The following is a 12415-nucleotide window of genomic DNA, read 5'->3' as shown; positions in this document are numbered from 1 at the left end:
AATTTTTCTCTGTTTATCATGATGTTGCTTATTGGTCCACTTGTGAGGATTTTTGTTTTCTTTATGTTGAGGTGTAATCCATACTGAAGGATGTAATCTTTGATCTTCATCAGTAAGTTCTTCAAGTTCTCTTCATTTTCAGCAAGCAAGATTGTGTCATCTGCATATCACAGGTTGTTAATGAGTCTTCAACCAGTCTTGATGCTATGTTCTTCTTCATATAGTCCAGCTTCTTCGATTATTTGCTCAGCATACAGATTGAATAAGTATGGTGAAGGATACAACCCTGATGCACACTTTTCCTGATTTTAAACCATACAGTATCCCCTTGTTCTATTCAAATGGCTGCCTCTTGGTCTATGTATAGGTTCCTCGTGAGCACAATTAAGTGTTCTCTAATTCTCATTCTTAGCCACATTATCTATAATTTATTATGATCTATACAGTCAAATGCCTTTGCATAGTCAATCAAACACAGATAAACATCTTTCTGGTATTCTCTGCTTTCAGCCAAGATCCATCTGACGTCAGCTATGATACCCCTTGTTCCACATTCTCTTCTGAATCCGGCTTGAATTTCTGGGAGTTCCCTGTATTATATTTGCATCATACTTACTTAATATACTTCTTTTACTTCCTTTGCTATAAGCCTGTTGAGGGCATTTTCGTACTCTTTCCTGCATCTCATATAATGCCTTGTTTATCATAGCTTGGCTATGATTTGATGAGTGAATGAGTAATACAGAGAAAAAAGGAATAATGAAGATTAAAGTAAATGTAATAATGTGAAGAGCATTTATTCATAATTTGATAATGATAGAAAAAGAAATTAATTTTATCAAGGAGCTCACCCGTAAAGCAGATGGTTTATTCTCAAGCTGGGTATTGAAATTTTAAATCCTGGACCATTCATACCAAGATATCTTCCAAGAATGAATCAGACATGCAATCAAGGGTTGATTCATGGATGACAGTGGTTGATGGATCAGAGAAGAGTTTTGAAAAAGCAATTATTCACCTGGGAAACCACAGAAAGAATTGGTATCCAGACTGCCAAGATTATGTCTATTAGCAAACTAATAGAAGGTGGGTAACATTTATCTCTATGAAGGTGTGCATAAAAATCCTGGAGCACTGTACTTCTTTGTTTTGAATTGTACCACTCTAAAATACATTTAATATCAAATTAGGATTTTTTTAGCTTTAAAATCAAATGAAAAATAAAGGAAACATTTGAAACACAATCCTCTAAGGAAGGAATTACATAAGCACTTCGATATGGACTCTCCCAAGGAAGGTTGGCAAGGACGGATTACCTAATAAGCAAGGGATGCACAGGCTTACTTGAGTTTACTTACTAATCTGTAGTGTACAATTTCACCTGTTTCTCAGCGTATCAAAGATGTGGTGAAATCCATGTGAAATTGTGCACTACAGATTAGTAAGTAAACACAAGTAAACTCGTGCATACCTTGCTTAAGTAAGCCATGCGTACCTTGGTTACTGGTTTATCCACCCCTGGAGGCTGGAAAAGGAAAAGGCAAGTAGAATCTCATCTGCCTTGTTAGTTCTTTACATGTTAAGACATGTCCAGAAAGCAGAGTTCTAGTTAGCTAAATGTGTTTTCTCCTTCTTCCTACCAGTCTCAAAAGATGCTTTAACTAAACCGTAAGGACAGATAAACACGCATATGTTATATTTACTGATTAACCAGTTGCCATTGAATTGATTCTGACTCATAGTGAACCCGTGTATGTCAGAGTAGAACTGTGATCCATAGAGTTTTCAGTAGCTAATTTTTTTTTGAAAGTAGATTTCCAGGCCTTTCTTCTGAGGTGCCTCTAAGTGGACTCCAACCTTTTGGTTGGCAGCCACCTGTGTTAACGGTCTGCACCACCCAGAGACTTAGTTGTAGTTTAATATTAGTCTGTAGCAGAGCCTGAGAAAAATCAGAACCCAGCACTTTTAGATTGAATTAATCTAGCTAGCACTTACTGATGAAAATCAAAGACTACAGCCTTCAGTACAGAGAACACCTCAACATAAAGAAAACAAAAATCCTCACAACTGGACCAATAAGCAACATCATGATAAATGGAGAAAAGATTGAAGTTGTCCAGGATTTAATTTTACTTGGATGCACAATCAACACCCACTGAAGCAGCAGACAAGAAATCAAGTGACGTATTGCATTGGGAAAATTTCTGCAAAAGATCTCTTTAAAGTGTTAAAAAGAAAAGATGTCACCAAATTTGAGGACTAAGGTGTGCCTGACCCAAGCCATGGTATTTTCAGTCGTCTCATATGCATGCGATAGCTGGACAATGAATGAGGAAGACTAAAGAAGAATTGATGCCTTTGAATTGTGGTATTGGCAAAGAATATTGAATATACTGTGGACTGCCAGAAGAATGAACAAATCTGTCTTGGAAGAAGTACAGCCAGAATCCTCCTTAGAAACGAGGATGATGAGACTTCATCTCATGTACTTTGGACATGTTACCAGGAGTGATCAGTCCCTGGAGAAGGACATCATGCTTGGTAAAGTAGAAGGTCAGCAAAAAAGAGAAAGACCCTCTATGTATGAGATAGACTGACACAGTAGCTGCAACAATTGGATCAAACATAGCAACACCTATGAGGATGGCATAGGACCTGGCAGTGTTTTGTTTTGTTGTACATGGGGTTGCCGTGAGTTGAAACTGACTCGACAGCACCTACCAACAACAGCAACGACAATAAAAGTATGGTATAATCTCAGAGCTAAAAAGTAGTACTCTAGAAACTTAAAAGTTGTGGCATTAGGTGGCATGCTGTGCAAATTTATGTAAGGTCTATGAAAATGTCATAAGAGATGATAATTAGTTGTGTCTAGGGTTGAAGTGCATGGGAACTGGGTAGGAAGAGTATGTTAACTTGAGGACTTGGAGAGGTCTAAATTATTTTGGCTCAGAGAACTGTCACTGTAAGCAAAGCAGGACTACCAGTTGGTTAACCTATTTTTGTAGGTGTAGACATCTTATCATTGTTACTATGGTAATGAAAGTTTCTTCTGTTCCGATCTCACACCTTTCATATAGTACATTTTGCCTGCTACTGACAATTTAATTGCTTCCAGTAGAATTATGTTGGTTTATCTCCTGCTGAATAACCTTTAATCACTTACCAAATCCTTTAGGACTAGTCTATATCTTAGGGTTACCATACAGATTTATTATCTGAAGGCTAGGACTCTGGATCCTAAGCACAATGTTAAGTGTCTAGCATATAGAAAGCATTCAATGCATATTTTTTGAAAGAATAAATAATGAATGAACTTTCTAATTTTAGAATTATTTCTTGTTCCCAATATCTGTGCTAACAGGGGTCCCTTCCTCTGTCTCTGCCAATAGGTTGAATTTTCATCCCATGCTTCAAGATTTAGGTCAAATTTCATTCCTGTCATAAAACTTCCTGACACTTTATAGCAGGAATTAGTCCATTCTCTTCTGCATTACCGTAATTCACTTTGTTTCTGAGATGCATTTATCATATTCCGCCTTGCATTATAGTTGATTGTGAATATACCCTTTTACCCAAGTAGTTATTGGCTTTTAAAGAGCGACGTTGACCCATCCATTTTTTTTTATTCCCTAGAATTCTGATCTTAATGTGTTGCATAAGGTTGAATATTGCAATTATTCAGCATAATGTTTTCAAGGTCATATTACAAGGCTAAAATGGAGTTAAGGAGAATAACTTATGTTTAAATTTTTCTAATAATCGAATTCAGTCTGAATCTCACAAAACTGGTATTAGATGCTTTCAAATTAGAGTAAATGAATAGTAGATTAGACCAAGCACATTAGAACACAGTGTACAGAACAGCTGCACTGTGTCCTCAATGGGATAATCTAAATTATAATTATAGATATATTTCATCTTTGCAGCCTGTGTACTCTTCTGACGATGCTCTCAACTTCAGTGCTTTGGGGATTTCTTTGTCACCATAGGTCTGAAATGAGTGTGATCAGTTTTGCTGAAATCTATCTTCTCAAAATATATGAAATCTACCTTAAAAATAAAAACTAGCAAGAAGGTTAATGGCAATACTTCAATTTGTTTACATATCAGGATGCTAAAGTTTAACAAATAAAACAGGTCTACAAACATCTCCTTGTTTAGACCCTCACCAATGCAGAGTAGTTGAGGTTGTAAATTCATCATAGTTACAAAAATTAAGACTCAAAAAGGGCATTTCAAACAAATTATTCTCTGTAATACAAAGATAACTTCATTCTTTGTTTATTCTAACAAATTTCTCTTTATTTTCACTCCATTTTCTCTCTTTTGATCTTCTACATTTCCCTATATGTTTTCAGATTTTACTATCCTTGTCTTCTGTCCAATCTTGGTTTATTTACAAATGTTTTTATTAAACATCTACTATGTGCATAGCCCCTATGCATCTGTCAGTTTGTTGTTCTGTGGTGGCTTGCATGTTGCTGTGATGCTTGAAGCTATGCCACCGGTATTTCACATACCAGCAGGATCACTGTCTTTGGCTGGGTTCTCTAGAAAAGCAAAATCAGTAAAGTATATACATACATATATATATATATGTGAAAGATTTATATCAGGGAAATGGCTCACACAGTTTTTAGAGGTTGTAACGTCTCAAGTCCTTGGGGCAGGAAAGAGGATTCTCCTGATTCATGTAGCTACAGAGGCTGGTGAACCCAATATAGGCAAGCCAAAGAACAGGGCTGTAGCAGGCTGTGAAGATCAACAAATCTCAAGATTGGCAGGCAAGCTGCTAGCTCAAGTCTCATGAACCAGAGGTCAGACGAACAGGAGCCAGCTTCAGGATCCAGAACAAGCAAAAGTCCTGGCAAGATGAGCACGAAGAGCTAGGCAACTAAGGGCTGAGAGATGAGGGTTGGGGGTGGAGGGGCAGTGAGCTGCCACAGGCCCCGCCCCTTCCAGTACCACAACAGATCCCATCATGGGGGTGATCACATATCATATCTCAACAGGGAAGTGATCACAACATTATACAACTGCCAAAATACTGAGAATCATGGCCCAGCCAAGTTGACACACCATCTTAACCATCATAATGACCCATGGTAGACAGGTTTCAGCTGAGCTTCCAGAATAAGTTGGATTAGGAAGAAGGACCTGGTGGTCTACTTCTGAAAAAAATTAGCTAGTGAAAACCTTATGAATAACATCAGAACATTGTCTGATATAGTGCCAGAAGATGAGCACCTCAGGTTGGAAGGCATCAAAATACAACTGAGAAAGAGCTGCTTCCTCAAAGTAGAGTTGGCCTTAATGATGTGGATGTAGTCAAGCTTTTGGGAGCTGATGTATCATGACTCAAAATGAGAAGACACAGCTGCAAATATCCATTAATAATCGGAACATGGAATTTACAAAGTATAAATCCAGGAAAATTGGAAATTGTCAAAAATGAAATGGAATGCATAAACATCAATACCCTAGGCATTAGTGAGCTGAAATGGACTGGTATTGGCCATTTTGAAGTAGACAATCATATGATATATTATGCCAGGAATGACAAATTTGAAGAGGAATCATGTCACATTCATTGTCAAAAAGAACATTTCAAGCCCTATCCTGAAGTACAATGCTGTCAGTGATAGGATAATATCCATATGCCTGCAAGGAAGACGATTTAATAGGACTATTATTCAAATTGATGCACAAACCTCTAATGCCAAAGATGAGGAAATTGAAGACTTTTACCAGATTCTGCAGTCTGAAATTGATCAAACATACAATCAAGATACATTGATAATTACTGGTGATTGGAATGCAGAAGTTGTAAACAAAGAAGAAGGATCAGTAGTTGGAAAATATGGCCTTGGTGATAGAAAGGATGCCAGCGATCACATGATTGCAAGACCAACGACTTTTTCATTGCAAATAATTTTTTTCAACAACATAAACAATGACCGTACACATGGACCTCCTAGATGGAACACACAGGAATCAAATCAACTGCAACTGCGGGAAGAGACAATGGAGAAGCTCAATATCATCAGTCAGAACAAGGCTACGGGCCGACTGTGGAACAGACCATCAATTGCTCCTATGCAAGTTCAAGTTGAAGTTGAAGAAAATTACAAGTCCATGAAAGCAAAAGTATGACCTTGAGTATATCCCACCTGAATTTAGAGACCATGTCAAGAATAGATTTGACACATTGAACACCAATGACTGAAGACCAGACGAGTTATGGAATGATATCAAGGACATCATATATGAAGAAAGCAAGACATCATTGAAAAGAAAGAAAAGACCAAAATGGATATCAGAAGAGACTCTGAGGCTTGCTCTTGAACGTAGAATAGCAAAATCGAAAGGAAGAAATGATGAAGAGAGCTGAACAGAAGGTTCAAAAGGCAGCTCGAGAAGACAAAGTATTCTAATGACATGTGCAAAGACCTAGAGATAGAAACCCAGAAGGGAAGAACATGCTTGACATTTCTCAAGCTGAAAGAACTGAAGAAAAAATTCGAGCCTCGAGTTGCAATAGTGAAGGATTTTATGAGGAAAATATTAAATAATGCAGGAAGCATCAAAAGCAGATGGAAGGAATACACAGAGTCATTATACCAAAAAGAATTGGTCGATATTCAACCATTTCAAGAGGTAGCATATGATCAGGAACTGATGGTACTGAAGGAAGATATCCAGCCTGCACTGAAGGCATTGGTAAAAAAAAGGCTCCAGGAATTGAGGGAATATTGATTGAGATGTTTCAACAAAAGGATGCAGTCTTGGAGGTGCTCACTTGTCTATGCCAAGAAATTTGGAAGATGGCTACCTGGGCAACTGACTGGAAGAGATCCATATTTGTGCCCATTCCAAACAAAGGTGATCCAACCTAATGCAGAAATTATCCAACAGTATCATTAATATCACACACTGGTAAAATTTTGCTGAAGAGCATTCAAAAGCTTGCAGCAGTACATCAACATGGAACTGCCAGAAATTCAAGCCAGATTCAGAAGAGGATGTGAAACCAGGGATATCACTGATGATGTCAGATGGATCCTGTCTGAAAGCAGAGAATACCAGAAAGATATTTACCTGTGTTTGATCGACTATGCAAAGGCATTTGACTGTGTGAATCATAACAAATTGTGGATAACAGTGTAAACAATGGGAATTCCAGAAAACTTAATTGTGCTCATGAGGAACTTGTACATAGATCAAGAGGCAGTTGTTTGAACAGAAAACCAGAAAAGGTGTGTGTCAGGGATGTATCCTTTCACCATACTTACTCAGTCTGTATCCTGAGCAAATAATCCGAGAAGCTGAATTATATAAAGAAGAATGGGGCATCATGTTTGGAGGAAGACCCATTAACATCCTGCAATATGCAGATGACACAACCGTGCTTGCTAAAAGTGAAGAGAACTTTAAGCACTTAGTGATGAAAATCAAAGACTACAGCCTTCAGTATGAATTACACCTCAACATAAAAGAAACAAAAATCCCCACAACTAGACCGATAAGCAACATCATGATAAACAGAGAAAAGAGTGAAGTTGTCAAGGATTGCATTTTACTTGGATCCACAATTAACACCCATGGAAACAGCAGTCAAGAAATCAAAGGACACATTACATTGGGCAAATCTGCTGCAAAAGATCTCTCTAAAGTGTTAAAAACAAACAAACAAAAAAAAAAAAACAAAGATGTCACCTCGAAGACTAGTGTGCACCTGACTCAAGCCATGGTGTTTTCAATTGCCTCATAAGCACATGAAAGCTGGACAATGAATAAGGAAGACAGAAGAAGAATCGATGCCTTTGAATTAGGTGTTGGTGAAGAATATTGAATATATCATGAACTGCCAGAAGAAATAACAGATTTGTCTCAGAAGAAGTACAGACAGAATGCTCTTTAGAAGCAAGAATGGTAAGACTTCATCTCACATGCTTTGGACCTGTTATCAGAAGGGCACTGTCCGTGGAGAAAGACATAATGCCTGGCAAAGTAGAGGTTCAGGGGAATAGAGGAAAACCCTCAACTATATGAATTGACACAGTGGCTGAAACAATGGGCTAAAGCATAAAAAAGATCATGAGGATATCGCAAGACCAGGCAGTGTTTCATTCTGTTGTACATAGGGTCTCTAGGGGTTGGAACCGACTGGATGTCACCTAACAACAACAATGTGTGCATAGCACAGCCCTGGTGGCACAGTGCTTAAGCATTCCACTGCTACCAAAAGGTCGGCAGTTGGAATCCAACAGCAACTCCTTGGAAACTCTATGGGGCAGTTCTACTCTGTCTATAGGTTCATTATGAGTCGGAATTGACTGGACAGCAATGGGTTTATGTGCATAGCACTTGACTATACATGAAAAACACAATCATCAGGAGAAACATTTAATTTTATCAAAATTTTATGAAGCTAGTGCTCAATGTTGTACCCGGAACCTTGCTAGTTTCTGGGACTATAAAGATAAGTAAGACAAGGTTTCTACCTTAGAATAGATTGTGGTATAGTTGAAGAGACCATTCTTAGAAAAAATAGCTATTTGGTTTTTTTTTTTTTTTATGTGTGTGTGTTGGTTATAATAGAGCAATGTATAAAAGGTTTTGGGAACACAATTGAGACCTTAGTTAGTTCTCTAAGGAAAAGGAAAGCTTCAAAATCGAAGAAATAAGGGAATTCAAAGGAAGAGGGAAAATGTGGAGCAAACGCACGTTAAGGGAATATTGAGAATTAGTTTCGTGGAAAGCAGGGAGTCATCAGCTGAAATTACATAAGGTTAGCCATTGTCTAAATTGAGAGATTACAGCCTTTTTAGTTTTTCATTATAGAGTCAGCTTTCGGTGTCCTGAGTTCACATTATAGGCCCACCCATAACAATTTTTCTGTATACTGGGACTAGAATTAATGAAGCCAATCTAAGGAGCAGTTACCAAATGAGAATTATTTTTTCCCATGATATTACTATATGATTAACTGGCTATACCACTGTGTTAAAGGAAACACTGTAAAAATTAACCAGGGAAAACATTTATCCTTTGCTACTTAGCCTGAGCAGGGAGATGCTATGACTGTTTGCCCCAATTTCTCTGCTTGTCAGGTTCTTAGGCTTACCTCATAGGTATGTATTTTAAATATTAATGTGAAAAGAATTTTACAATCTGTGCAATATCAATATTCTATTACACATTCATGTATTAGTTTAATGTTTTAAATTTTATCATATATATGTGGTCTAAGATTAGATACTTAACAACAAAGATTTAATGAAGACTCTTTGTTAATCAATAGTGAACCAAATTGACCATATTTTAGTCAGTCAAATTTTTTAGCTTTATTATGACATTTACTCTGTACTTGTAACATAGATGAAGATCATCAAAATTGTAACTTTCAACACAACAGACTACCATCCAAAATTCTTTCCCACTAGTCTCGTTAGGAAGAAGGTAGCTTAATAAGGAGTTTTTGAGCTGTCATTATACTTTAAATATGGTTGTTGAGAAGGTAAAAGGAAGACTGTACAGTGAATATTTTCCTTATCCCTTTCAGGACTGGCGGTATATGTAGCTACCACTTATTTTAGTACCTCTGAGGTTCATTGGGAAGTTCCTGTCCCACTGACAGTATGTGCTGCTGGCAGGCAGAGCCCTATATTACAGTTTGAAATGGAAAAAACGGGTGTGCTGCAGATTACTGTTTTTACAGGGTATTGTATGAGGAGGTGCCGAATCACTTAATTTTTGGTAGGAAAAACATGAATTTTGGAAATTTTTATTGGTACTGGACTCTGGGGGTAGAATTTGTGTTCACAAGGGGTACACATATGGACCTCTGGACTCCAAGGGTACAATTTGTGGAAAGAGGCATAAAACAAAAATCATGTTACCTACCAAAAATTCAGATACACTCAATGATTCAACACGCCCTCCATTATTGAAAACAAGTAGTATCGCAAAAATGAAAAGGAAAAAATAATTGGGTCACAAAAGATTTAAACAGAAATCGATGTGAGAAACTCTTAATTTTGAAGGGTACCACTGTTTGTTTCTAACGTACCTCTGTATTTGCAGGAGAATGTTGAAGGAGGAGACTGCAGTCGTTGCAAATCTGGCTTCTTCAACTTGCAAGAGGATAACCGTAAAGGTTGTGATGAGTGTTTCTGTTCAGGAGTTTCAAACAGATGTCAGAGTTCCTACTGGACCTACAGCAATGTAAGCAACAGCTTTTAACTTTGTACACTGCTCCACGGACCTTTTTGCGGCTATTGTCATTTTCTTTTGTAAGAAATTAAATTTTTTTTTTCTTGCTGTGAGCGTCTACTCAAAGTTAGCACAAAGAAGTGATGGAATTTTTTTATTTTCTTTCAAATGCTATTTGTGTAGCTTTGATCAAAGCTTGTAAGGTTTTATCCATAACAATGTGTTGTCTGGAATCTCTTAGAATATGTAGACACTATAGGGTTGCTATGAGTTGGAATAGACTCGAGGGCATGGGTTTGCTTTTGGTTTAGAATATGTAGAATATATAATGTCCATGATCAGTATGTGAAACAATAATGAAATTAATGTTGTTTTAACCTCCAGGGGACATGTTTCAATAGAGAAAGCATCAAATTGCTATGAAGAAATCCATTTCTCATTTCACCACTGAGTATTGCACACAGGTTAAGAAAAATGTTTTCATCTATGTACGTAATGCATATTACTCATCAGTTTCTTGTTACAATTTGAAGTTGCATGGGCTCTTTCATTGTTACAATGGTTCCTAAATTTGAACAATACCTTCATTCTTAATTGATATGAAATTTTTCAAATTACATAAACTAGTAGTTGCTGGGACTTTCTTAAGGAGCGCTGGTGGCACAGTGGTTAAAGCAGTCGGCTGCTAATCCAAAAAGGCTGGCAGTTTGAACCCTCCAGCCGTTCGGTGGTAGAAAGATGTGGCAGTCTGGTCCCGTAAAGATTTACAGCCTTGGAAACCCTACAGGGTCACTATAAGTCGGAATTGACTCGAAGGCAGTGGGTTTGATTTGAGACTTTCTTACTCTAACATAAACATGTTTACCTTTCCACCTCCATTCCCCACCCCACTCCCCACTCCCTTTTCACTCTGTGCAAAGTATGAGAGGCAAATGGGACCTTTGGGGAATTTCAAATAGCTTCTGTGGCTGGAATTTAAGAATACCAAGTGGCAGATACATGCTAGAGAAAGAGAAGCCTAGAGGAGGAATGAGAAACCATATAGGACTGAGGATGCTAAGAAGTTGGGACCTTATACCTGGAGAGTCGTTCAAGGATTTTAAGCAGGAGAGTGAGTGACATGAGTAGATTTATGTTTTACAAAGATTTCTGTTTGAATAAACTATCCTCCATAATATCTCCCTTTCAACTTTAATCAGCTAACTAATTCTTGCAGAATTGTAAAATAATTTTCTTTCGCTATGTGGCTTTTAAACCCAGTCTGAAACTTATGGGTAGTTTCTCATTGTACTCTCAGGCTATTATCTAAATTTGAATCTATACATACTTTATCAAACATATTGCTTTTACAGCCAACTTCATAGAATCAATGAATGGACATCTAAACTAACATTCTGATTCTCACCCTACCCTATGGTCTGTTCCATTAATACTTCAAAATTTCATAGGCAGTAAGTGGCAAAGCTGGCAATTAAACTCTAGCCTTCAGAAACTCAAGTCTACTAATTTTTGCATGTCAATAAATCTTCTGGAAGGAATTCTTCTGAATATCACTGGACTCTTGTAGAATGCCCAAAGAGTGAAGTTAGGAAGGAAAGAGGAGTAAGGAATATATTACTTCATGTCTGTTTTCCAACATTTGATACTGGAGAAAATTATCAGAATGGCTATAACCCTACCCTATTCTCTGCCTCTCCTGTTCCTTTTTAACCTGGTCTCTCTTTCTCATCTGACCAGGGCAGTCCCCCCATGAAAAACCAACCCCATTGCCGTCGAGTGGATTCTTAACTCATAGTGACCCTATAGGACAGAGTAGAACTGTACCACAGGGTTTCCAAGGCTGTAATCTTCACTGAAGCAGATTGTCTCTACCTTCTCCCACGGCGTGGCTGGTGGGTTTGAAACACCAACTCTTCAGCTGGCAGCTGAGCGCTTAACCACTGCACTACCAGGGGTCCTCGGGGGAGTCCAAGGGATTCCAAAACTTTGAGAGATACAAAATCGACTAACTTCTACATAACATAAACACATCATGGACTGTCCAATAACATTTGCTGGCCAATGGTATTTATAAGGGGGCACATTTATCAAAATAAAAGCAAATTTATTACTCTAAATTGGTATAAAATCAGTGTCCCAGATATTTGAAATTTTTTTTTTCAGATCTTTTTTCTATTTTCTCTGTAAGTTTTACTTT

General features: G+C 37.6%; 1 protein-coding gene across 1 annotated transcript in view; it reads left to right on the top strand.

Moving 5' to 3' along the window:
• The window catches only part of LAMA2 (laminin subunit alpha 2), a gene marked incomplete at its 5' end in the record, with an annotated part of 457095 nt that overhangs the window by 84782 nt on the left and 359898 nt on the right, over positions 1-12415 (top strand). The window contains one exon of the mRNA XM_012554936.2: positions 10090-10230. Within this exon, the coding sequence (XP_012410390.1) occupies positions 10090-10230 (141 nt within the window). The remainder of the gene's footprint in view (positions 1-10089; positions 10231-12415) is intronic.

The sequence above is a fragment of the Trichechus manatus genome, unplaced genomic scaffold (genome assembly GCF_000243295.1).
Source record: "Trichechus manatus latirostris isolate Lorelei unplaced genomic scaffold, TriManLat1.0 scaffold00002, whole genome shotgun sequence".
In the NCBI taxonomy this organism is placed as follows: domain Eukaryota; kingdom Metazoa; phylum Chordata; class Mammalia; order Sirenia; family Trichechidae; genus Trichechus; species Trichechus manatus.
Note: the sequence above shows the minus strand (reverse complement) of the source record. Positions and strands in the feature narration are given on the sequence as shown.